Raw genomic sequence first — 26,120 nt, 5'->3', positions numbered from 1 at the left:
ATGTGTAAGTGAAAAAGTCATTTAATGTAAGTACGGCCACCTCAGACGTAAGGCTTTAATGTTAAACTAGATTATAGAGGAAGCTTAAGAAGTCTGGGAAGAGGCATCCTGTGGCTGTGTCCTCATCTCCAAAGAGGATGCTCTGTCCATGTGCAATGTCTCCCTCTCTCTCCCTCTCTCACCTTCTACTCAATACAGAAGAAATCTGGATGACCAGCTCAGACTAGATGCCTAAGTTTGAGCCAGATGAAGTTAGGTGAGAGGAATTCCAGCCCCAGTGTTGTGGAATTATACAAAGACCTTAGTTTTTCTTTAAAACTGATCTTTGGTCTCTGTGCCAGTAAAGAGCAACTACAGAACTCAAACAGCAAGTGAGAAAACAACAAAGAACTAAAAATGTGTTGTTTACTTACATATCTCAGCTGGCTTTGCACGATAGTTTTGGAAAACACACTTGCATGCATTAGGATGGCTGTGTTATTTCCTTCCCTACAACTTAGCCTTTTTGGCCTCCATTACTTCCTTCCTTTAGCAGTTATTCCATTTATTTTCCCACAGAAACACCCTGCTTATCCCCACTTCCTCATTCCTGATACAAAACCTCTTTTATAGTATCTTCAACAACTGTCTGGACCTTCTCTCTTGTGTTAAGGTTGATGTTTTCAACCTGCCTCTGTATATCTAGTTTGGTTTCATCATCCATTCTCTTCCAGAGGATTGCTCCCAAGAGTCAGATTCACTTTGTCTCAATGAAGACACAATGGAAGGAGCTGACAGAGCCAAGGACATGATTTCCTGGGGAAATGGCTGGGAAACATTTTATGTTCAGGTGCAGCTGAAAACCTTTGTTTTCCTACATAATCCCTGCCAGAGCACTAACATGAATCTTGAGCTGTAACTTTGATCTGAGACTAAGAAATGGACCCAGAGCAGGTAGCAAAGCTATGATTTGCTTCTTCTAAATGCAAGGAGAAAAGGAAGCTATTTGAGGGTTTTTCAATGGCGATTAAGATAATCAGATAGCTTTGACTGATAAGAAAGAACAATCCTGCACAGGTGTTTTAGTCCGTGCATTTCTATGGCTTCTCATCTCCCTGTGCTGTCCATTCTCCTGGGCTGCCATGCCTGCTATTCCTGGTTTTAAAATGGTGCTCAGGTGGGCTGTGAGGGGAGTCTCCCCCAGCAGAGTGCAGGTACTTAAACCCAAGAATAGATCTCCCTCTCTGGAAGCAGCAGGGTAATAGCTGGATTAGGGCACTTAATAGCTAGAGAATGGCACTTAAGGGGCTCTGCTTTACCTTAAATCAGCAGCCATGGAGACATTTCAGCAGTTGGGGTTGCCAGAGACACCAGAAAGTCTGTTTTAGCCCCAGCCTGTTGAGGAACCAGACATGCTGGGCCCAAGGTCATGCAATACCCACTTGCCTTATTCTCCCTGACCCATGAAAAGGGCTGCTCATTTTGTTATTAGCATGAATTACTGCTCTTAAGTACTTAGAAGCATAATCAAATAAGACAAAGCTATTCCTGGGACCTCAGGCTGCTTTCCTGAGTCTAGTTTTCATTTCACACCCCAGGTTATCCAAAGACAGTGATTTTTTAAGCTGAAGGACAGTTCTCAAAACCTTTTGCTGAGAAGCAAAGAGAAAGGCAATATCCACAACTCCACTACCGAGCCTTCCCAAAGCCAGGTGGGAAGTTACTTTTCCTTAAGGACGGGAGAGAAGGATGGGTTGAACAAATGCAGCACCAGACATCACCTACTGCACAGCTTTTATTAAGTCAGAAGCAAAGAGAAACCAATGTTTAGTTCCTTGGGAGTTTAGTTCCTTTAGTTCCTAGGAGGAGGAGAGGAGGGCGTGGGGAAGGTGAGACATGGCGTTGGTACCCTCCACTCCAGTCCACAGATAATAACGCATACTAAGATAAAAGATTCTCCTTTTCTGATCTATTACAAGCCACTCTCTTTACAAGATCTATAAAAGTCCACCAGTCATTCTCCATCCATCTACAGCAAAGCTGCAATCATAGAATCATAGAATCACAGGATGGTTTGGGTTGTATGGGACCTTAAAGATCATCTAGTTCCAATCCCCCTGCCATGGGCCAACCCACTAGACCAGGTTGCTCCAAGCCCCATCCAACCTGGCCTTGAACACTGCCGGGGATGGGGCAGCCACAACTTCTCTGGGCAACCTGTTCCCTCAGTGCCTCAGCACCCCCCACAGGGAAGAACTTCTTTCTTACACCCAATCTAAATCTGCCCTCTTTCAGTTTAATGACATTACCCCTTCTCCTGTCACTACCTGCCCTTGTAAAAGGTCCCTCTCCAGCTTTCCTACAAGGCCCCTTTAGGTACTAGAAGGCTGCTGTAAGGTGTCCTCGGAGCCTTCTCTTCGCCAGGCTGAACAACCCCAACTCTCTCAGCCTGTCCTCATAGGAGAGGTGCTCCAGCCCTCTGATCACCTTCATGGTCCTCCTCTGGACCTCCTCAAGCAGGTCCGTGTCTGTCTTATGTTGGGGACCCCAGAGCTGGACGCCGTACTGCAGGGGGGGTCTCACCAGAGCGGAGCAGAGGGGCAGAATCCCCTCCCTCGACATGCTGGTCACGCTGCTTTTGATGCAGCCCCAGACACGATCAGTTTTCTGGGCTGCGAGCACACATTGCCGGGTCATGATGAGCTTCTCATCAACCAACACCCCCAAGTCCTTCCCCGTAGGGCTGCTCTCAATCCACTCATCGCCCAGCCTGTGTTTGTGCTCGGGATTGCCCCGACCCATGTGCAGGACCTTGCACTTGGCCTCGTTGAACTTCACGAGGTTCGCATGGCCCCACCTCTCAAGCCTGTCCAGGTCCCTCTAGATGACATCCCTTCCCTCCAGCGTGTCGACCGCACCACACAGCTTGGTGTGGTCGGCAAACCTGCTGAGGGTGCGCTCAATCCCACTGTCCGTGTCGCCAACAAAGGTGTTACACAGCGTCGGTCCCAGTACCGACCCCTGAAGAACCCCACTCGTCACTGCTCTCCACTCGGACATCGAGCCATTGACCGCAACTTTTGAGTGCGACCACCCGGCCAACTCCTCATCCACCGAGTGGTCCATCCATCAAATCCACGTGTCTCCAATTTAGAGACAAGGGTATCGTTTCATAAAGACCTGGTCGAGGTGCAAATAACTTAAGACAGCTCCTTTTTAGCTTTTTTATTTTTAGAAGCGGCTGGGAGGGGGGAAGCAGCAAGGAGCTGCCGTTGCTGCCGAAATACCTCAACCTCTGGGCAAAGGCGCCTCGTCTCCCCCTTCTGAGGGGAGCTGGTGGCTGAAATGTGCGTTTGTCTTTTTGCCAAGGGGCTCAGATGGGCCTGTCAGTCAGTCTGTCAGTCTGTCAGTCGAGGCTAAGCGACCCCTACAAAATGGCGGCGCGGCTCCTTTAAGACACGCCCCCCCGGCCCGGCCCCGCCCCCTTAGCAGCAGGCGAGGGGGCGTGGCTCGGAGAGACGGAAGGCTCCCCCAGCGGCCCTAAGGGTGTAAGGGAGTTGAGTGGCAGCGCCGCGGCCCAATCAGATGCCAGGCTTTGAGGTGGGGAGGCGAGTCTTCCGGCGGGAGCTCCCGCGGCGGTGCGGCTCGAAGGGAGGGGGGCGACCGGCGGCGACATGATTAAGAAGTTTGACAAGAAGGACGAAGAGTCCGGTACGGGGCTCAGCGGCGGGGCGGAGGGAGCTGGGGGGCGGGCTCAGGGGCGGGCATGGCGGCACGGCCCTGAGGGGAGGGATCGTTAGGCGCCCAGTGCGCGCCGCGGCCTGTAACGGCCGCTGAGGTGAGGGAGGGAGTAATGGCCGCTGAGGTGAGGGGGGGGGGGGGGGGGTTAACGGCCGCTGAGGTGAGGGGGGGGGGGTAACGGCCGCTGAGGTGAGGGGGGGGGGTAACGGCCGCTGAGGAAGGAGGTTCCCACCTGCTTCCTGGTGCCCTGGCCTCCCTCGGAGCCTCTCCCGGCCCTTCAGGATGGGCTGCGGGTTGCAGGGCCCGCCCCGTTCCCCTGAGGCCACGCTCGGAGGGAACCGGTTCCCTGCAACCCTGCGGGCTGCAGCTGGCGTTCTCTTCCCGCCCTTGCCTTGGCGAGGAGGAACGGCGCTTGCAGGGCTCGATCGGGGTCTGCTCCTTTGCCCTGTAGCGGGACAACAGCCGTCCCTTGTGTTTGGGACTGTGTCAGGAGCGGTTGTGTGCATGTACCTGGCGGGCGGGAATAATCCCCATCACATTAGGTATAGAGGTGGTGAATGAAGCCATCACCTGCAGGTTTTCGCTCCACAAAATTGTCTGGAAATTAAGTTCAGGTTGCCTGCAGTAGCCGATGCCGTCTTGGATTTTCTCTTGCTGCTGCTCGGAGGTTTTCTGAGCCACAAGATGTGCCCAGCTGGGCTGAGTTTCGTTTCATTCTCAGTTTCCTTCTGCTTGGGATGTGAGAACTGAAGAATAAATGAACCGAAAATGAAAAATTATTGCTGGAGGAAAAGGGTCAGAAGCAGTAGTGAGGGTTTGGAGGGATTTACGTGTCTGTAATGGGAGGGAGCCCTAAGAGGCGGTTTCACTGTGAATGTGGATTAGAAGGCTGGTCTCATCTGTATGTTGCTGACAGAGAAGTGTCATCTCCAAGAAATTAATTACTCTCAACGGCTGGGTCTGGGCTGTTAAAAGACTGAGAAGTTACAGTATGGAGATAGTCTAGTGTGTTAACGATTTTGTGATGTGCAGCAGCCAGACTGTATTTGGGGTTTGCCGAGTAGCCCATTTTAGCGGTACATTGATCAATAGATTCCTATTTCCTATTTTTCCTCATCAGCAGCTCTTCCCTGATGTGTTCAGTGTGTTCTGTGCCTAAAGGAATAAAAATAGGAGACTGGGAGAAGAAAAAAAAAAAAAAAGAGTAAATAGTTTTATGTAAAGGAAGTATATAAGGCAAATTTACTAGTAAACACTTGTCTTCTTCCTCACCTTCTAGCTCTATTGAAAGTGCCTCCCCCCTTTTCTTTTTTCTGTAACTCTGAATACACAACTTAAGAAGGTGATTCAAAATTGTTGATGGAGGGCATCAGTTATTCCAAGAGCAGTGTCACCGTAGCATTGAGGTGGTTTTGTAAAGCTTAGGGGCTGTTCCTGCATGTTCAGTTCTGTTGGTTTTTGTGAAGAATGCATTTCCTTAACTGAGAGGGCTCTTTTGTTCCTCAGGTAGTGGCTCTAATCCTTTCCAGCATTTGGAGAAGAGTGCTGTGCTTCAGGAGGTACGAATAATCATAGCATAATACTGTTTAACTTTATTTTTTTTCCTTCAGTAAGTGTTAGCAGCTTAAGGAAGTTTTACAGCACCAACTCTTGGGAAATGTGAATGGCTAAGTTCAAATAGTTAATTTAAAATCACAGGATATGCAAGTTAAGTGCTCATGAAGTTACTCTGTGAGGGGTTTATGTATGTTAATTAGATTACATGTGGCTTCTGCCTTCCATGTGGACATGCGGAATCTCAGGTTGTGCTTTCTGAAGAGTTGGCCTGCCTGTTTTCCTATGCTCATTCGGCGTACGGTGTAATGGGTTTTCCTGCTTCTCTTTGTGTACTCCAGGAATGATTGCAAGTGGTGAGGTGAACGTGTGGTTAAATAATGGGGAGTTTTGGTGGGTGCAAAGAGCTACAAGTAGGAACTTAATAATTTCAATTTTGTGTTCCTACAGACTAGTGCTAAGTAATGGTTGGGCTACAGATGCTATGGGAAGAATTTTGTTATGCTTTTATTTTAAAGTATTTTTGCTAGTTCCAGATGGTAAACCAAGTCGTCCTTTGTTCATATTTCTGTCCATCCAGCAAACTAAACATGCATGAACTGAATGACAGGAGTATGCTCTCTGGGATACATTTTTAGAACAAAAAAAGTTGCACACTACTTGGTTGAAAACAAATTGCTTTACTTTTTATGGTGAAAGAGAAATTATCATGTTGGGTTACACTGTAATACAGTATTTATGCTGTGTTTGTAGGCACGTATCTTTAATGAGACCCCTATAAATCCACGAAGATGCCTGCACATCCTTACCAAGATTCTTTACTTGCTGAACCAGGTAACTGTAATTCCTGCCCAGCCAGAATGAATATTCCTGAGGGTAATTTTTGATAGCTTTCATTGTGAAAATAGCTTTATACCTCTTCCTGTCAGACTTGGGAGGCAGCTTTTAAGGAGATCAGAAATGGACTGTTTATGCTGTAGTATTATGTTCTCCCCTCCGACTGTGCCGCTAAGGTGACTGATATGTGTTATTGAAGCTCTTAAGACTTTTTTTTCCTCAGTGCCAAGTGAGAGCTGCTGGTTGATCTGTGATCACCGCAGCACTGTGCAATTAAAGAGCCACTTGTGTTTGCCCAGCTAAAGTAGGAACAACTGAGGTGAGGTAAGAACATAGGCCAGGAAGTGATGAAGTGGTAGGTGTCTTTTTTGAGGGGGAGAAATTGGACACATGAAAAGGAAGGAGACTTTCTTTAGGTATCCATATAGATCAGGTTTCCTGCATGTCAGGCAGTATTTAACATAGAGTTACAATCAGTTAGGAGGGACCTATGCTGTTCAGACTTAATTGGCACCAGTCACATTTAATTAGATCCCTTTCAAGCAAGGGGATCCTTCTGGTGAACAAGCGTGACATAAAACCAACTGCTGACACACTGATGTCAAAAGGGGGAACACGGGCTACTTGACATTGTGGATGGCATTTATATTGAAACCAAGTAGATAATAGTGGTAAACTTGGCATGTACTCCCCAGGAAGCAGAAGGTGAGGGAGGGACTGTTTCTCATACGAGAAAAAGTCTTCAAAGAAACGATTCTTTGTATGTGAGTAGGTATTATAAGTGGGGGCTGAGAGGTGGAGGCAGCTGAATAATGATTATGTTTTTTCTCTCACTTCTTGTATGCAATTTTCAGGGTGAGCACTTTGGAACCACTGAAGCCACGGAAGCTTTTTTTGCAATGACCAGATTATTTCAATCTAATGATGTAAGTACCTAGAGTTTACCACTTGCTGCCTCCCTGGTTTTGTCTGGATTTGCAGTAATTACAAAACAGTTGGATGTTGGGATGTGGGAGGAAGGCGAGGCAAGCTCTGCATGCAAAGTACTTGCTGAAGGCAATTCGTGGTTTGGAAACAAATGACTGGATAATAACATACGGTTACATTTGCAGGTTGGTTTTGGTGGTGGGGTGATTTTTTTTTTTTTCCTGAGTTGAATTACGTTGTAAAGAATGTCAATAATGACAGAAAGCCTAAATATACAAATCAGTGTAATTTTATGATTGTTTCTTACACTTGCAGATAATCCCCATCTGCTTAACTCAAAATAGAATTTAAAAGTTGCCAGTAGATCAAATATTGCTATTCCCTGGAACAACTTGCTTTATTCATGAATCAGCATGGAGCCAAGGGATAACATCCTAAAAATGCTGGATTAGAGTTTGGACTTTGTCCAGTGTAAAGTCCTTCTCTAGTTTCTTTTGCAGAGAGTGTAAGAACACAGAGAAGTATGCTTCATGTGATGGGTCTCATTAATTTTTGTTAAAAATTAACTGGCACTTCAGGTTTTTAGAGATAGATCTTACTCTTCTCCTGGTTTGTTCAATAACGGGGAGTAAGGCTGTTACCCCATTATCAAACATGGTTTTGCTTGTGTGCTTCTAACTTTGTATAGAAGTGGGGAAGAGGGTGTTCTATTTGGATGGTGTTCAGTTTGGAGGGACTATTTGGAGGGTATTCTATTTGTTTTATCCCCTATCTGGATGAGGGGATTGAGTGCACCCTCAGCAAGTTTGCAGATGACACCAAGTTGGGTGGAAGCGTTGATGTGCTGGAGGGTAGGCAGGCTCTACAGAGGGATCTGGACAGGCCGGATCGATGGCCCGAGGCCAGTTGTATGAGGTTCAACAAGGCCAAGTGCTGGGTCCTGCGCTTGGGTCACAACCACCCCGTGCAGCGCTACAGGCTTGGGGAAGAGCGGCTGGAAAAGGATCTGGGGGTGCTGGTCGACAGCCGGCTGAATGTGAGCCAGCGGTGTGCCCAGGTGGCCAAGAAGGTGAAGGGCATCCTGGCTTGTGTCAGAAATAGTGTGGCCAGCAGGAGCAGGGCAGGGATCGTCCCCCTGTACTGGGCACTGGTGAGGCCGCACCTCGAGTCCTGTGTTCAGTTTTGGGCCCCTCACCACAAGAAAGACCTTCAGGTGCTGGAGCGTGTCCAGAGAAGGGCAATGAAGCCAGTGGAGGGTCTGGAGCACAAGTCTTCTGAGGAGCGGCTGAGGAACTGGGGTTGTTTAGCCTGGAGAAGAGGAGGCTGAGGGGAGACCTCATCGCTCTCTGCAACTACCTGGAAGGAGGGTGTAGCGAGGTGGGGTTCAGTCTCTGCTCCCAAGTAACAAGTGACGGGATGAGAGGAAAGAGCCTCAAGTTGTGCCAGGGAAGGTTTAGCTTGGATATTAGGAAAAATTTCTTCACCAAAAGGGTTGGTCAAGCATTGGAACAGGCTGCCCAGGGAAGTGGTGGAGTCACCATCCCTGGGGGTATTTAAAAGACGTGTAGATGGGTTGCTCAGGGACATGGGTCAGTGGGACTTGGCAGTGCTAGCTTAATGGTTGGACTCGGTGATCTTAAAGGTCTTTTCCAACCTAAATGATTCTATGATTCTATTTAAAAGTTTATTTAACCTTTAAAACTTCTAGGAAGTGTTAATTCATAATTGCCATTGGGTTTAATGATTTTCTGCAATACACTTTCACAGCAAACCCTTAGAAGAATGTGTTACCTTACTATCAAAGAGATGGCCAATATTTCTGAGGACGTCATCATTGTCACAAGCAGGTAGTAGAACCTACAGAAAACATAGTATCAGAGCTCTGAAACAAGTAGCTGCATCTTAATGTCGTTATTTTAGCTGCTATGATTTTCTGTAATTATGCTTTATAAAGGATACAGCAAGGGAAAACAAGTTGTTCCATGGTACAGAGTATGTGTCACCATATGCAATGTTAATTTCTTCCTACTGTGTTGTTACATTCTTCTAAAAAACCAAGAGGCTTGCCTAGAGTTTATCCATCGGTTGCTACTTTGTTTTGTTGTTGGGTTTTGGTTTTTTTTGTTTTTTTAAATTATTGGTGCTTGATGATTTTGTGAAAACTTAGGCTGTGACTACCGTTTCATTTTGCTGTCAGAGCAGTTGGGAAAAAGCAGAGCAAAGCTCAGTTCAGTCTGCCAACAGAACTATCAATTTTTTTGACTACAGAATAGACATTACAGTTGTTGCAAGAGCAAAAATTGGATCTGTGGCATGTGCTAAGCAATTGTTTTATTCTATATTTTTTTTAAAGCTGTTCAGCAAACTAAACTTTGCTACTGTCTAAATCAAAATTTCATGTGGTAGAAAGACCACCACCACCAAGTTGGAGAATGGCTGAGCTAAATAAACCAGGCCTATGGCAAAGCAGTATTTTGGACTATGCATTTTGTAATGTTCTGTATTTTCACAGAATCTGATGTTAATAATTTTCAAATAGCTAATTATTAAGAAGTTGTTTGTAGCCAATACTAGAGCTTAGCAGTTACGTGGTAACAGCTGGAAGAACAGCGAAATGTGATGAGGTGAATGTCACAAAAGGGCCAAGGCATGGAGGTATTAAAGAAGTCTTAACAGGGTGTCTTTGATCATTTTAGTTTGACCAAAGACATGACGGGGAAGGAAGATGTATACCGAGGCCCAGCCATCAGAGCGCTCTGCAGGATCACTGATGTAAGTAAAAGTCACATCACTGTTGTGGGAGAGGTGATGAGTGTATTTAAAATAGAAAAACTATTCTCTTGCAGGATGTATTCTTATAATAGTAATGGAACTGCTGCTTTAGGGAGGACTACTCTGAAACCTCTGCAGATGTGAGGAACTTTGTGGAGCTGTAGCACTGTAAACATGGAGTTAGAAGGCAGGAACTTTGGAACTCTTAGTGTCTGATCTGAGATTGCTTTGCTGTAGACTTTGATCATGTCACTGAACCTTCAGGACTGGGCAGCTGGTACTCATGTCTCCCTTGCAGAACTACGTGTTTTCAGAATTACCTCAAGATTTTTTCTGAGGGCCTTTTGAATATGCTGTGTGTATGTTTTGCCTTATACTACTTTTATGCTCTGCTTCCAAAGTATCAACACTTTTCTTTTTCCCTTTCATAGGGTACGATGTTACAAGCCATTGAGAGATACATGAAGCAAGCCATTGTGGACAAAGTCCCCAGTGTGTCTAGTTCTGCACTGGTGTCTTCCTTAGTAAGTAAAGTAGTAGATTATTGTAAATTTGTTCATTGTGTTGTGGCTGGGAAGGCTAGTTTGCTACATTTGTAGCTCTGCCTGGCCTTTGTTTTGTCCTTTCTTCATCTCCTTTTCCTTTAAGATGACTCTTCTTCATTGCCTCACTGGAAAATAAACAAAAAATAGTAGCAATGGAGTTTCCTTTGTCTCAAGCAGACTCTGTCTTCTCAAACTCCTTCCTTAACGTTTTCTTGCTGTAGACTACATCAGTTGCAATAACTTTAAGTGCATAGTGCTCAGTCATCTCTCTATGCAGTTAGTGTAGAACATTAATTTCTCTGGGGAGGAGCCTTGTCTGTTTTGAAAAGTCAAGCACACTGATGACTGTGAAAGTGCTTATCAGTTTCGTGAGAGTAAGTAGAAATAACAAGAACTAACATTGATGACTCTGAAAGAGTGTATGAGTTCTGTAACAAGTAATGAAGCAGTCTGCTTTGTGCTCTTCAAAAAACAAGTCCATGAAATTGCTGCTCTGATAAGACTGCAGTTCAAGGTTATTTTTGCTAATATGTAGTAGGAGGGCAAGGTGAAGAAGTTTGCTGGTTTTTTTCTCCCTTGTTTATGAGAAAAGGCTGGAAGAGATCTAATTAGGTTAATACTTTTATTAAAGAGGAGAATACAAGTGAAAGCATGGTAGTCTGAGACTGAGATGTAAGAAAAACAGTGGTATATAGGTGCATAGGGTAAAGAGACTGGCTGCATTGGTAAATCAAGAAGGCAGAACAGGAGGTAAGAGGTCCAGCTGATGCGGTGAAGTAGAGCCTGTGTTAGGACCCTGAGGGTACAAACTAAAACAAAGCTGTATTAATACTGACAACTGCAGTCTTACTGCTGGACTAACTGTAGGCAGGTGAATTGTCCTAGTATTGTCTTCTGTTTAAACATAAATAAAAACTCTCCAAGTTACTTTTATCTTTATTGAAACAAGTGCGTCTATACAAACTATGTATTTGGGAGTTAATCTTTGTTACTTGTAGTATGCAGCAAAGCATTAGATTGACTTGAAGTCTTTAAACTTAAAAGCTGAAAACAAGGCTCGTGGTACTTCACTGTGCTTCTAATGTTAGTTTGTCTGCAGTCTCAATTTGTGGCTTCTTCCAGCATATGATGAAGATCAGTTACGACGTAGTCAAACGGTGGATCAACGAAGCTCAAGAAGCAGCTTCTAGTGACAACATCATGGTGCAGGTATGTTTGAAGGCAGTTGCCCCAGGAAGCTGTAAACACACTACAGGGTTTTAATGGTATTCTGTGAGTTCTTAAGATAACCTTAGAAAAAGTAACTGGTTTTCCTTTTTCTCTTATTCTTTTAAAAACAAGAATTGTGACTTGAGGGAAACAACTGGACTGTTTCAAAAAAATCCCGAGTATCTCCGTGATCCCAGTGCAAGATTCTTAATTAAAAGCTGGCTCTTTAGTGCAGTTCTCTGCCCTTACCCTGCTAACCTTCTGATCGCTGGGATGCTGCTGACTGTTTCACAGTAGTTGTTGTAGAAGGGCTTGGAATCTGAGTTTTCAAAAAGCTTAAGAAATGATCTTGCTGCCTCCCAGAACACCAGCATCTCTTGTCTTGGCCTTCAGAAAATTTGCCAATTGCTACAGGGATTAGCCCAAATATCAGTAAGATATCCACATTAGCAAAATCTTTGTACAAATACTCCAAACAGCTATGGAAATGAAAGTATTCTGTATGTTCAGTCAGTGTTACAGACTAACAATGAGAAAGAAGTCTGCAAAATCAGCTTTGTTCTTGCCCAGTTAGCAGCTTCATTAAGCCTTACTGTGAATCAGTCTTATGGCAAAAAAACCCAAAACAACTTGGCAAGCAACTAGAAATGTCGCTTTGTACTTTCACCGTAAATGTCTCGAGGATTTTTGTAAGGTCAGCTGTCATTTAAAGGCCTTGGGATATCCTGGATGTCGAGTGTACTAGAAATGCAAGTGTTATTGTGCAGCATAATTTAGTGAGCTGAAGCCTTTGAAGTTCTGACATTTAATGGGGAGAAAAGGGAGTAAACTAACTTCATGGCTCTTTTTGATCTTCAGAAATATGTTGAGGCTGTCTTATGGTGGACAGGAAGGGGAAGGAAATACTGCAGATCTTTGCAACTTAGGAAACTCAGATCATTTGAGGTTAGGTGTTTCTGCTAGGAAACAGTGATTATTAGCCCTCTTATGTCTTACAGTCTGGCTTTTCCAACTGCAGTGTGTATTCAATACCCACACATCTATTTCTGATTTCCTAGTATCATGCTTTGGGGCTGCTCTATCACCTTAGAAAAAATGATCGCCTTGCGGTTTCCAAGATGCTGAATAAGTTCACTAAATCTGGACTGAAATCCCAGTTTGCGTACTGCATGCTGATCCGAATTGCAAGCAAACTCTTGAAGGAATCTGATGAGGGGTAAGTAAGAGGCAGCATGTGGATTACAAAAAAAGAATTATAGTTTGAGGTAAATGGTAGCTAGGAAAGTTGTTTGTTTTTAAAGTTTGTGGAAATCTACACCCAGTACTAGTGTTAAAAGTAAAATACAAGTAGAAGCAGAATGCTAGACTGAACTGAGTGGTGGTATGCATGGCAGTTGTGTGGTGGGGTTTGGATTTTTTTGGTGTCACACTACCAAAACTTAGCTGACAGTAGGATTAAAACTGCAGAATAATCTCTGGAGAGGTTTTGTACTTTGTCTAGTTAGATGCATTTCAAATGCAGTAAGGTTCTGCCTGTATTGTGGGGATATAAACAAAAGGATCTTTCCTATTCTGATCTCTCATACTAGCAGAGGAGGGTATAGTTATCTGAGAAACTCACCTCGTGATGAAATTCTTCTATCAGTGGAAATTTTTGTTAATAGTAAAGTACTTAATTCTAAAATGCAGCATTTCTAGCTTGAAGAAGATAACGTAAAGACAACTAGAATAACAGTAAATAGCAAGTTTAGAGGTCAAGTATGAGTTGAGCAATATGGTGGTGTAGGAAACAGGAAAGCCAGTGCATTAGCTGTGCTTTCTGTCAAGTTTTCAGAAATGCGGTGTTAGTGGTTTGTACATAATTCAGCATCAAGCTGTGAAGTGTCTTCTGTTTATAGCCATGAAAGTCCACTGTTTGACTTTATTGAGAGCTGTCTGCGGAATAAGCATGAAATGGTTATTTACGAAGCTGCTTCTGCAATCATCCATCTCCCAAACTGCACAGCCAGGGAGCTGGCACCAGCTGTTTCAGGTTGGTCATAGAGTCCTTTGTGCCATTGATGCAGCTGAAAGAAAGGGTGGAAAAACATGTCAGAGACAATACAGCATAACTAAAATACTGCACTCAAAACCTGAATTGTCCCCAGGTTACAGGGCTTTTGGATCCCAAGCACATTGATCCCATTTCCCCATTTCATCCAGGGCTTTAGAGAATGGGCACTAGAGGTGGCTGCAGGAAGTTGCGGTGGAAGGGAAGGTAGAGGAGAACTTGATAGCATAGATGTGCCACAGGCAACTATGCAACCCACCTATATTGATACAAGATGAACAACGGGAAGTTATTTTTAACTTGCTTGTGAAGCTAGTGATAAATTATGCATAGAGTTGCATGAATATTTAGCAGCACACAGTTGAATGTGGACACATTAGACTTTCCTCTCTATTCCCTTTCTTTGAAAGAGACCATGTCTGGTTTTCTGCTGTGGTGAATTCTGACTAAACTATTTGCACCTCTCAATACCAAAGTGCTGGCACAAGGCAGTTTCCTTTTCCTCATCTGGTGTGGTCATGAGGGCTCTCACCTTCTGCTCCTCAGACATTACAGGTGCCTAGAGTTGCAGTACTGGGAGCTGTTTTTTGTTAAACAGTCTCTACTCTGTAACATTTTGTTTTGTGTTACTCCTCTTCATTATATATTTTCTTTATTTTCAGTGCTGCAGCTTTTCTGTAGTTCTCCCAAACCTGTCTTGAGATATGCAGCTGTACGGACCCTTAATAAAGTGAGTACTTCCAAAGCCTTCTAAACGAGCATAAATCTCTGAGCATCAGAGGAAGCTAGACTTCAGTGCCTAATGGCATGTTACTTAATGTAGAGTGACTGCTCTTAGGATTACTGTATTTGGAAATACTTCATGCTGGAGAATTGGCTTTTCCATTCCAAATCTTCTGGTGTGACAGAAATCTTTTCTGCACTCAAGCTATGTTTGCTCATTTCTGGACCACAGGGCTATAACAAGCTGTAGTTGGATAACTTGTAAGCTTTCAGCTGTAAGGAAGCAGAGTCCCGGATATTTAATACTGCAAAAAGTGTGAATAGGATGTCTGTGTGAAGGAAATAACATCCTGATTTCAAAGCTGCACGCTGCAACAGAAGCAGTTTGTGACTGTCAAACCCATGAGCTGTAACTTACAGTTAGAGGAGTTCATTTGAAGTGCTGAGACAAAAGAACTTGAGCTTTGATTGCATCTTGCCAGCAGTCGTGTGATGTAGGTTTAGTTGCAATCCTTACAGAACAGAGCCATACTTGGGGGAGCGGGGGAAGATTTAATCCTTGTCCCACCAAAAGCTTTGAATTGTAGGATGTTATTGCCCCCCATATAATTTTGGAATCTTTTCCTTTACAGGTGGCCATGAAGCATCCATCTGCAGTCACTGCCTGCAACCTGGATCTAGAAAACCTCATCACTGACTCCAATCGCAGTATCGCTACCCTTGCCATCACCACCCTGCTGAAGACAGGCAGTGAGAGCAGTGTAGACAGGCTCATGAAACAGATCTCTTCCTTCGTGTCAGAAATATCAGATGAGTTTAAGGTGTGGCATTGGAGGCCTCTGCTCTGTCCAGCTGCAGGTTTTTCTCCCATTCTTGTTATTATGAAGCTTTTCCCATTTGTTAATCCTTCAGTGACTATAGTCTGATAGAGCAAAGCCAGTGTGAAATTCAGAAGGTGGAGTCCTCTGATTTCCAACTTAAATAGACTGTGTCATCTCCTCCCACCGCTCCAAGAAAGGATAAATGTTGTTTGGTGGATTCCTGGCTCCTGTGCAGTATCCTGGAAAACCTTGTACTGCCTTCTGGTTTCCTCTTTGGAGAGGAAGAGGGATTTTAACTGTTTTGATTGAGTCTGTGTCACTTCAGTCTGATACATAGTTAGGAAACGGCGCGAACTGTAAATTTCTATCTAATTTGTCAAGTTTAGTCACTATGAACTGAGGTGCTAACTTGGTTAAGGATGGTAGATCACTTGTACCTGTCCCTTTTACACCCTGGAGTTGCCTTAAGGAGCATAGCATGTCTCTACAAAGTCAATGTCTGCTAGTGTACAGTGGTCTTAAGTTCTTGTTTTTATGAGAAAAGGAAATACATATTAGACAAGTTTAAAATTGCAAAGAGTTTTAATGACAGAATGTAACTAGTTAAGTTAGAATTAGGTCAGGATAGTCACAGGGCAGAGGAAGGGGGGGGAAGCGATTGAATTAATGTAGCCTGTCATAAATTACAGTCCTTCTAGCAGAGCCAGGTCTTGCAGCATGCTAGTGCAAGGTTAACACACTCGTGCTGAGAGTCCACCACCTGATTTTATCCTTCTGATACATGAATTTAATCTATCAAGTTGACAACTTGAGATGGTAAGAAGCCTGTATTTTTTTATGGAAAAATAAATGCACACGACTAACGTCCTTCTCTGTTATTTTGCAGGTAGTGGTAGTACAGGCTATCAGTGCTTTGTGCCAGAAATACCCTCGGAAACACAGCGTCATGATGACCTTCCTCTCCAATATGCTCAGGGATGATGTATGTGTGAAACTTTCTTTGTGTAGTAATTGCCAGGTAGCTCTGATAGATGGTATGAAGGGTCTCTTCTGTCTAACATCAGTGGGTACACAGCAATGATGGGGCCTGACTGATTACCAAGGCCTTGCTGATCTCATGGGTTGGATCTGCCTGAAATGTGTTTATGAATGTCCTTAGAGCTGGTACATCAAAAACAGATCTGAAGAGATGCTCAGATGATGTGCCTGTATGGGTCAGAGGGGACTGGAAAGACCCTGTTAGGTCATCCAGCACCCCTTCTCTTTTCTCCTTACGTACAAATGCTTGTTTTTCTTAATGGAAAGAATTAATTGAAGCATGAGGGGAACTGAGCAGCGCTGTGGACTGAGCTCCGCCTGCCGGGTCAGTGTCCTTGATTTTCCTTTCCCAGGGTGGCTTTGAGTACAAGCGAGCCATTGTGGACTGTATAATCAGCATCATTGAGGAGAATCCTGAGAGTAAGGAATCGGGCTTGGCTCACCTCTGCGAGTTCATTGAAGACTGCGAACATACTGTCCTAGCCACAAAGATCCTGCACCTGCTGGGAAAAGAGGGGCCAAGGACTCCATCCCCATCCAAGTATATCCGCTTCATATTCAACAGGGTGGTGCTGGAGAACGAGGCTGTGAGGGCTGGTAAGTTCAGCTCACTCACATGCTTGACGATTTCATGTCTGAGCTCTGCTGGAAATCTCAGAGCTGAAACTGGGTTTGGGCGTGGGAGGCAATGGTTACTCCACAGGCACTGCGAAGATCTAGCTCTTCTATGCGTCAGCTGTGAAGGTGATTTTTATCCTGCAGTGTGTTTAAACTCCTCATGTCATCTTAGCATCAGCACTTGGTCCTCCTGCTTCACAGAACATAAGCAATATATTAGCTTTCTAGTTCCTTCTTTGAATGCCTCCTAGAAGTCAAGAGGTTAATACATGAGGAGAGGATGCTGTTAGTTCCCATAATTGTCTGCTATAGGCTATTGTCTCTATGGAAATCTCTCTCACAAGATAAGGATTCCTCCCTGGAAGCGTGTTGCAGACTGATATTTCCTTCCTGCGGAGCCTTTACAACAAACTCTTTAGAGTGTTCAGCCTATTTTCATACTTGGGACTTGGCATTGGAGTGATATCAGCATCAGCTTGATCTCTTTTGTGTTAGAAGAGGAAGTACTGCTGGGAGAGAGGAAGCAGAAGGAACTCACAAATACAGTATGGTCCAGATTGCATTTGGTTTTTCGTGACAGCTCTTTTGGACACAGTTTTCCTAACTGTGACCTGGCAGCACAGGAAGAGCATCCCCTACAGAGTGTACAATGTCTAGAAACTTTGTTGTTGTAAAAATATGGGTCCTTTTTTAACCACCAAGGGCATAAAGCTTGTACTTCCTTATAGAGCTTTCTCTTCTTCCTACATGTGGCATTTCTTCAAGCTGATGCTGTGCTGAAATTACATTAATTTGGAGAGGCAGCTCTAAGTGGCTGCTGAGGGGTTTCAGCTCCTTGCAAAGTCACTGGATGCATGTCACCCCTGTGTGTGAAAAACAGGTTTATCTGGGGGTGTGAGCTACAGCTAATGGCAGAGGGGCCAACAACGGGAATAAGCCATGGAGCTTAAAGTAACCTTATCCGATAAAGAGTTCTCCGAGAACAGAGTTGCAGGGCTGTTAAGCTGGTCTTGTTCTGTGATTCCCTGACATGAAACTATTTCTGTTTGAAAATATGGAAATAGTTTAGTCTTTCCATAACACTAAGAAGTTTATGATGTGGAAGTGAAAACCTGTGTACATTGGAACTTCAGGACAACAGTATGCACAGTGAGAATGTGTTTGCGTATAGCTTGGGCACCTCTGACATCTCCCCATTTTCTTTTCTAGCTGCTGTAAGTGCGCTAGCAAAATTTGGTGCCCAGAATGAGAATCTTCTTCCGAGCATCTTGGTGCTTTTGCAGAGGTGAGTGGATATGGCTGTGCATGTGCTAAGCTTGTTGGTGATGCTGGGCAGTCTGTCTCCATGAAGAAGCAATGTCAGACCAGGTCAGAACTTGCACTGGGGTTGTCACAACATACCAGTTGAGGAGTCAGGAGATGGCTGTCTTCCACCCTTCCTTCCTGGCCGGAGGGAGCATAGCACTGCTGGAGATAAGTGAATGAAAGATGTGATTAGTCATAAAACATCTGATAGTAATCTGGTCTGAGAACACTCTTCAATGGGTAATAAATCTCCAGTGTTTTAGTACATTTTTTGCCTCCCTTGAGGCAAGAAAATATATTTTCATTTTACTCATAAATAACATTTCTGTGTGGCTGAGTAGTGATCTCGGGTGTTCCCATTTCACAGGTTCGTGTCACTTGTTAAGACTATTCAGCCTCCTTAAATTGTCTGTACCATGAATGTCATGTTCTTCATTTGTATAGCACTATAGTGTAAACCTATGCCATGTCTGACCTCTGTGGTGAGAGGAATAATTCAAGTTATGAAGTGCTTCAGGCAGAAGGCAGCCTCAGTGTAGGTGCAAGTGAATTACAACTGCAAGAAGTCACTGGAGCAATACAAGGAGGGAGAGAAGTTGCCAGGAGGGAGAGAGAATCTCTTTATAAACCACCTGCTATAATTGAAAAACTAGGTGAATACTTGAGCACACACGCATTTTTTCAGTCTGAAATAGAAAGCAGCTTTAACATGTTTATTTTTGGAATCTATTTCTTCTGCCTTTTTTTTCTATTGTGAAAGAATGCTGTAAAAAAAAAAAAAGTGCAACCGCATGGTGCTCATCAGAATTATTAGCCATAAAATGCAGGTGTATAATCTAGCAAGTGTGCATGGTGTTAACAATTTACATACACATCTCCTTTAATCTTAGTTTTCTGATGTGACACCTGCATATAAACTTCAAGTTAAACTTTAACTACTGTATTGTATGAACACTCTTTTTGCATAATTTGAAAATCTATGGAGGGCGCTCAGACTATCATTGCAGTATCAAGTCCAATCTTCTCAGTGCTGTTTTTTAGCTCAGCTCTCATGATGTCCTGAGCTGGCTGACCGTTGTCCTCTTGTTCCCCAAAACAGGTGCATGATGGACAGTGATGACGAAGTTCGGGACAGAGCAACGTTCTACTTGAATGTACTGCAACAGAGACAGATAGCACTGAATGCTGCCTATATTTTTAATGGTCAGTGACAGAAAGGAAAGAAGTCTGAGTTGTTATTTCACATTCTGTATTATGGGTAGGCTTTTTTGCTGTAAGAATAGTTTTCTGTAATGTAACTTGAGTCAGAATAACTAGAAAGGACAGAACTGTGTGTTTTTTCTGGCCCTCGCATTTTCCTGTGAAGTAACTGCACTAACTGAGAATGGTAGATTTAGCAAAATATGAAAAGGATTGTCTAGGAAGTGGAACAGGAGTGTGGGATGGGCTTTTTTCATCATCACCTCTTCCTTCACTTGGGACAATTTTCTTAACCTTTGCTCCATCTTCTCCATTCCAAAATGAGGATGATGCATTTTGTTGCCAGGACTGATTATAAATATGTTTTATTGTCTGTAGTTGAAAGTTCCCACAAGCAGAGTATTTAACATATTTAAGACTACTGCAAGACAACTTTTCTTGAGTGAACTGTTTAGACTGCAGTACCTTCTGGAATGGCAACTTTCTGTGTCCTCTTCAGAGCAGGTCTTTTTTTATCCTATCCAGTATCTTAGCGTGTGTGTGTGTGTGTGTGTTTACTGAGAAATGAAAGTGCTCTAACTAGCTTTTTATTAGCCAAAGTCCAAAATGTATCTCTCTAGCTGTAAACTCTAGATTCTTCACAGGAGTTTTTCTCTGCAGCCTGAACCAATGGACGGGATACAGAGAAGAGCTCTTTAAATAATCTTCCTTGTTTATATCTCAAGAGGAAGGTAACCGAGACACAGAGATGTTTCTCAGACTCTGGCATCTTTCTGCTTTTGGTGCAGTGGGCAATCCAAAATTCACACTGTTCAGTTGTGAGCCCAATATCCTAGTGCCTGTAGGCCTTGTGACAGTTCCTGCTATTAAAACTGAATTTTTCTGTCTGTGCTTCTGTTTTGCAGGCTTGACCGTCTCTGTTCCTGGGATGGAGAAAGCCCTGCACCAATATACACTGGAGCCTTCCGACAAACCTTTTGATATGAAAACAGTTCCACTGGCTACTGCACCAGTCTTTGAACAGAAAGCAGGTAACACTTGGACTTCATTTAAATAGGCTGTAGGCAGGCTATAAGCATTCAGGTTGCCGTAATGATACTTGACATCTGTAAACTGGCTGCCTTCCTAGTAGGGTCAGGCCAAGACTGGAGGTGGCTCAGCCAAATGCCATACAGGTTACAGTGTCACTGGCTTTGCAGAAGCAAGCCTACCTGATGTTCACAGATAAAGGAAGACAGCACTTCTTCCAAAGGAATATGGGTTGGCAAGAATGTCATTATTCATTCTGCTAATCTTGCTATCAGAGAGGAGCTTGTACATAATAAGAATTTATTAGTTCATAGATGTTTGAAAAAAGTACATTCCAGAAGTGCTTAGTCACTCCTCTGGCTTTCTTCCATGTTCTTGCACAATTCTTGCATTTTGACATCGCATAACTTTTTAAGAAAAGGTTGTTTGGTTTTTGTGGTTTGTTTTGGTTTTTTTTTTTTTAATCCCTTCTCCTCCTTCTTCCAGCTTTTTTTGCTGGCTATTCTGGGCTCAAGTGTGGTTTCTTCATCATTACTAAACACCTCTCCTCTCCTTACAATCCAATATTGCCTCACAGAAAAGATATTTCAGTGTGTGTGTGAGGAACCAGGCTGGCAATGGTTTGCAGCAGAATGTGTGAAACACTCTAGGTTAAGGAATTTTTAGTGGAGATACAATGGCACTTAAAACTCCTGCATGGTGTAGTTGATAGCACAGTGTCTTTGCTTTTTTCTTCACAGAGATTGCCCTAGTGACCAGCAAGCCTGAGAAGGTTGCTCCTTCACGTCAGGATATATTCCAAGGTATGAGAGATCAACCAGTGGGTCTCCAGCACTTGAAGTATTGGGATGATTGCCACAGGTCAGGCGGGAGCAACGAACGAGCCTGTCACTAAGTGTCTATCATCTTCTTTAACTTTCTGCACAGAACAACTGGCAGCCATTCCAGAGTTTAAGAGCTTGGGTCCGTTATTCAAGTCTTCAGAACCAGTGCAGCTCACAGAAGCAGAAACAGAGTATTTTGTTCGTTGTATTAAACACGTGTTCACAAATCACATTGTTTTCCAGGTAAGAGAAGTTACACGCTTTTGCCAGGGTGCAATAGGAGTTGGCCCTCAACTGGGTGTAGCATAAATAGTGTTGTTGCTGTGCCCTGGAGACAACAGCTTCTCTCTTAAGGGAGTTGCAAGGTAGAGTGAAAAGGCTGTGTACTGCTTGCCTCAATGATCAAAAAAGGATGGGGGTTATGATCCCATCTGTTAAAGAATTCTAGTGAAATTGGAAAGAAGAGCCATTCAGTGAGAACAGCAGGTTTTATCAAGGATGCAGGGTGTCTGCTGTATGCCGTGGAGTATTGTAGCTGATTTGGGGAAAAATTCTTGATTAGAAATGTTTCTTCTGTGTTCAACTCTTTTTCAATTTATTCTTCTGCAGTTTGATTGCACAAACACATTAAATGATCAGCTGTTAGAGAGAGTCACTGTGCAGATGGAGCCATCGGACGCTTACGACGTGATCTGTTGCATCCCAGCGCCCAGCTTGGCTTACAACCAGCCGGGCATGTGTTACACCCTCGTCCAGATTCCCCAGGATGACCCCACTGCAGGTACCCATTGGGAGGGAGTAGTTCTGCATTGCAAATCCCTCAAATGAAGTTTTTGGAGAACACAAAATATTTACAGTGTGGTATTTGGCGAGTGTATACTGAGATTCTAGCACCGTTTCTTTCTCATGTGTCACATGTGCTGGTTTTTATGTAGAACCTGTGTTTGTGCAAAATAGTATGCACGCTTTTTACAAAATACCGACTTTTTAAATAATCAGCGGTAATGGATGATTAAAAATGGGATGTTAGAGGATTGGAGAGCATGCAGGTAATAGAGGACAGGTATTAGAGGAAACGGAATTTACTACTTTGAATCAATGAAAGGACCACCTTTGAAAACATGGATGTTTGTTGGTAGCATTCAAGAACAGAATCAGTAAAAGGAAAATGCAAATAGGAGAAAAATATTAGTAGTTTGGGCCTCTACATATTTGACTAATGCAATTTTTCCCCTCTCTAGAGAATTAGAATCAACTATGAAATGTAGGAATGAGATATTTTCTTGAGCATAAAACTTCCCTTTCTTACTATTCACACCTGAAAGAAAAGCCATTGGATTTGCAGTTGGTTTAACATGACTCAGCTCATCAGTGGGGTGGATTTCTTCGTTATTGCTTTAATACCAGGAAAGATTAGAACTAGTCTGAATTCCCTGGACTGTGATTTTTGGACCAGAAACCCTTGCAGAGTTCCTTCTGGTAGCTAATGCTGACTTGCAGTGCTCTGCAAGTCAGCAGGCCAGTGTTTGTAACACTGTGGCCCTGGCATACTCCTCTTCTGAGATCCTCTTTTGGCCACGGCCATGTCTATATCTTCTGGGGCAAAGTTGATACACATTCTTTCTGGTCCCTTTTTGGGAAATGAGGGCTCAAGCAGAAGGAACTGCACCACTAACCTATACAGGCTTTTTCTGTCCTCCCCAGTTGCTTGTACTTTCAGTTGCACAATGAAGTTCACTGTTCGAGACTGTGACCCAAACACAGGTGTGCCAGAAGAAGATGGCTATGACGACGAATATGTGGTAAGTTCAAGACCTGGGTTTTTTTTCCTTGTCACTAATTCTGAATACACATGGCCATTGGATTGACAGTTTCCTTGCAGATCTGAAGCTGGTAGGAGAGAATGGCAGGCCTGCCTGAAACAACATTTCCAAAATACTGTAGCTTGTAACTTTAGATCCTTCCCCAAAACTTTGCTTCTGCCAAAAGTTAGTTTAGCTTTAGTGCCCTATGGAGATAGATTTGTGGGGACAGACAGGAGGGAAGGAATAACTTCCATTGTCTGTTTTCAGGACTGTGGCCCAATCTTTCTTTCCATCCCAAGCATTTGCACTTCTGTTTATTGCGTTCGTGTTACCAATCACTGAAAGTGCCTGTCTCTTGGGCTTGGAGGAAGTAAAGGCTCCTTCTGGATTCTGAGAAAGTGTCTCTCCTCAGATGCCCAGTAAGGGCTAGAATGGGCTTTGACTCAGAGTGATTGCCCCTTTTTCTGCTCTCCTTTAGTCTCACAGATGTTTTTGTGTGAATGTTTTTAAGGTTTACAGATGACCACCATAAACACTATATTTCCTCTCTGCTTTTTAGATGCTATTATTATGTGCTTCTCCTGAAATGAAAGCCAGGCATGTCAGAATTGTCTTGGCAAAATCCTGCTGTCTTTGTCTTTCTTTCCCTTTCTAAGATTAGGATCATTTTTGTAACTGCCAGCTGAAAATCTCCCTTGCTTTTCTGTCAGTTGGAAGATTTGGAGGTGACTGTGTCTGATCATATTCAGAAGGTTTTAAAGCCTAACTTTGCAGCTGCGTGGGAAGAAGTGGGAGATGACTTTGAGAAAGAAGAAACCTTTGCACTTAGTTCAATTAAAACCCTTGACGGTGAGATGATCTCTCCTCGTTTATTGGTGACCCACATAGTAATCCCAGTAAATCTGCCGTGCTGGGGATATATTTAGTGTGGTAGGAGGAGAATTTGGTGCCTTCCAATGTGACATTATGTCCCAGCAACAAGGCTTTGTGTTGCAATGTTGGGATTATAGTGAGTGGAAGCTTGGCAGTGCTCTCTTGCTTGAGGCTGGTTGAAGGGAGGGGTGCATTCCTAGACTGTTAAGACAGCAGAAGGGACATGGCAAGGTAGATGTAGTGGTGGGGCTGCAACCAAGGTAATGAACCGAAATGGTTAAACCACATGGGTGCTTAGAAAATGTTCTTTGATTGTAAACAAGTTCTCACAGAAAGCTTGGCACCAACCTGGAGGTAATTTTCCTCTTCAATCTCTGAATGCAGAAGCTGTCAATAACATCATCAAGTTCTTGGGCATGCAGCCCTGTGAGAGATCAGATAAAGTGCCAGAGAACAAAAATTCTCACACGCTCTACTTAGCTGGTAAGTATTCATGCTATTGAACTCGATGTTTCCATGTCCCTGCAGATTTTTACAAAATGAAGGAAAATCAGTTAGGAGATTCTGCTCTTATTTCAAGGGTTTTTTCCTCTGTAGAAAGCTGAAGTGAACCAGCAAGTTGAATGCAGCTGGTGCTAACTTGGAGCCCACTCTTGCATGTGAACTCAGGCTTGGTTCTGTGTCTCCTGGAATGGAGGTATTCTACATATAGGAATTGGAGTGAATCCTCTGAATGGAGAACTTCCAGAGCAGACACCTAACTAAATTCCTTGCCTGAGGTTATCTCAGAAGGGGGACGATCTTGTTTTCAAGTTCCTGTCACTAAAGACACATCCTGAATTGGCCTGCAGTACCCACAACTTCTTGTTTGGTGACTGTGCTCCAGGCTTACAGTTTTGTGCAATCCCTGGAAGTGAAGCGCTCTACAAAACTTTGTTGCAGTTGTTCCTTGCAGTTTTAATATGACTGAAGGGTCAGATCTCAATTTATTTCAGAGGCAGAATTGGTAACTCCAGGTCTGTCTGCATAGTGATGTTGAAGTGGGATTGGAGGTGGCTCATCCTACAGTCTGAGTTGCCTCCAGGAGTGCTACTTCCAAGCCCTCTAGTAGAAGCATAGGAGGGCTATTGCTCCCTTAACAGCAAGGGCACTGAACCAATGGACTGTGCCTTCATGGCAGAATTACAATATGTGTTGCCTTTTCAAACTGGAAGTGAGTTTCAGCTACCCACTTTCTAGTTTCTACCTATTTTAATCAAGCTAGCCCTCCAGCAGCACTTGCTGACTGTGTTTAACTAGAACAGTATCTGTTACCTTCAGTCTTGGCCTCAAGAGCTTGGCCGATTTGGGAGTTTTGGTGTGGGGTTTTTTTCCTGTCATTTCCCCCCTCTCTGCAGCTGGCCATAGACTGAATCTGTCTTGCACATCAGATTGTTGGCTCCTGGGTTAGGACTAGATCACTGAGCCTCTCTCACAGTACTCTCTCAAATGTTCCTTTGTCCACAGGTGTATACAGAGGCGGCTGTGATGTGCTGGTAAGGTCCAGGCTTGCACTAGGAGATGGCGTGACCATGCAGGTGACGGTTAGGAGCAAGGAAGAAACGCCAGTAGATGTCATCCTGGCTTCTGTAGGCTGAGTGTTACAGCACATCAACTGTGGTGGAAATCTCCTTTGCAAGCACCAGTTGGCTATTTGCCAGATATCAAGCAGCCTGTCTGTCCTTCTGCATGTAGTTTTTATTCCTCAATTTGGTAAATATTTTGTATGATGTTACAGTAGTGGCAATAGTGGCTGGCTGGTACTGAGCCTTTCCCGTGTCCTTTCCCTCATTGTCACTTCAGCATTCCCGTCTAACTTATTGCATCTCTGGCCACTTGCAGTAGAGCAGGGAACATAAAAGATGCAGGTGGTAAGAAAATGGAATCAGACTTTTGTCAAAACTGATTTTTATTAACAGAAAATAAACACTGGTCCAAGTGGTAGAATTCATATTAATTACTGTTAATAAAATAGAAATTTCTTGTTCTAATTCTGTCTACTTCACTACAGAAAAAGTAGCCCATAATGGCTGTATACTCAACAGAAGCCCCTTATTCTTAAAGGGATGCTATTAAATTTCAAACATAAGCAGTTAAAAACCATACAAAACCTGCAGTGTCTGCCAAACTGCAAATTTACAATGTCTTAATGATTGTCTCCTTTGTTCTGCACAGAAAAATCAATGTGCAGAGAGAGATTAAAATTCACCTATCAAGGCATATCCAGTTCT

General features: G+C 43.6%; 1 protein-coding gene across 6 annotated transcripts in view; it reads left to right on the top strand.

Moving 5' to 3' along the window:
- Positions 1-3,574: 3,574 nt before the first annotated feature.
- Positions 3,575-26,120, top strand: part of COPG2 (COPI coat complex subunit gamma 2) — a 23,590-nt gene continuing 1,044 nt past the window's right edge. For 2 of the 6 annotated variants that reach the window (XR_007507640.1, XR_007507639.1), the window contains exons 1-24: positions 3,575-3,690; positions 5,227-5,279; positions 6,028-6,108; positions 6,966-7,037; positions 8,806-8,885; positions 9,735-9,810; positions 10,242-10,334; positions 11,478-11,564; positions 12,623-12,780; positions 13,463-13,596; positions 14,277-14,344; positions 14,970-15,158; positions 16,045-16,140; positions 16,550-16,793; positions 18,024-18,099; positions 19,219-19,322; positions 20,225-20,350; positions 21,089-21,151; positions 21,276-21,415; positions 21,782-21,953; positions 22,877-22,974; positions 23,688-23,826; positions 24,235-24,333; positions 25,357-25,602. Coding sequence is in view for 4 of the 6 variants with exons in the window: in XM_049813757.1 (XP_049669714.1) it covers positions 3,654-3,690; positions 5,227-5,279; positions 6,028-6,108; positions 6,966-7,037; positions 8,806-8,885; positions 9,735-9,810; positions 10,242-10,334; positions 11,478-11,564; positions 12,623-12,780; positions 13,463-13,596; positions 14,277-14,344; positions 14,970-15,158; positions 16,045-16,140; positions 16,550-16,793; positions 18,024-18,099; positions 19,219-19,322; positions 20,225-20,350; positions 21,089-21,151; positions 21,276-21,415; positions 21,782-21,953; positions 22,877-22,974; positions 23,688-23,826; positions 24,235-24,333; positions 25,357-25,487 (2,616 nt within the window). In the remaining 2 variants the exon portion in view is untranslated. Of the gene's footprint in view, positions 3,691-3,805; positions 3,845-5,226; positions 5,280-6,027; positions 6,109-6,965; positions 7,038-8,805; positions 8,886-9,734; positions 9,811-10,241; positions 10,335-11,477; positions 11,565-12,622; positions 12,781-13,462; positions 13,597-14,276; positions 14,345-14,969; positions 15,159-16,044; positions 16,141-16,549; positions 16,794-18,023; positions 18,100-19,218; positions 19,323-20,224; positions 20,351-21,088; positions 21,152-21,275; positions 21,416-21,781; positions 21,954-22,876; positions 22,975-23,687; positions 23,827-24,234; positions 24,334-25,356; positions 26,109-26,120 lie in introns of those variants that run through there. The other 4 variants (XM_049813759.1, XM_049813757.1, XM_049813760.1 and 1 more) reach the window with 4 other exon arrangements.

This window comes from Accipiter gentilis, chromosome 11 (assembly GCF_929443795.1).
Source record: "Accipiter gentilis chromosome 11, bAccGen1.1, whole genome shotgun sequence".
Lineage (NCBI taxonomy): Eukaryota > Metazoa > Chordata > Aves > Accipitriformes > Accipitridae > Astur > Astur gentilis.
Note: the sequence above shows the minus strand (reverse complement) of the source record. Positions and strands in the feature narration are given on the sequence as shown.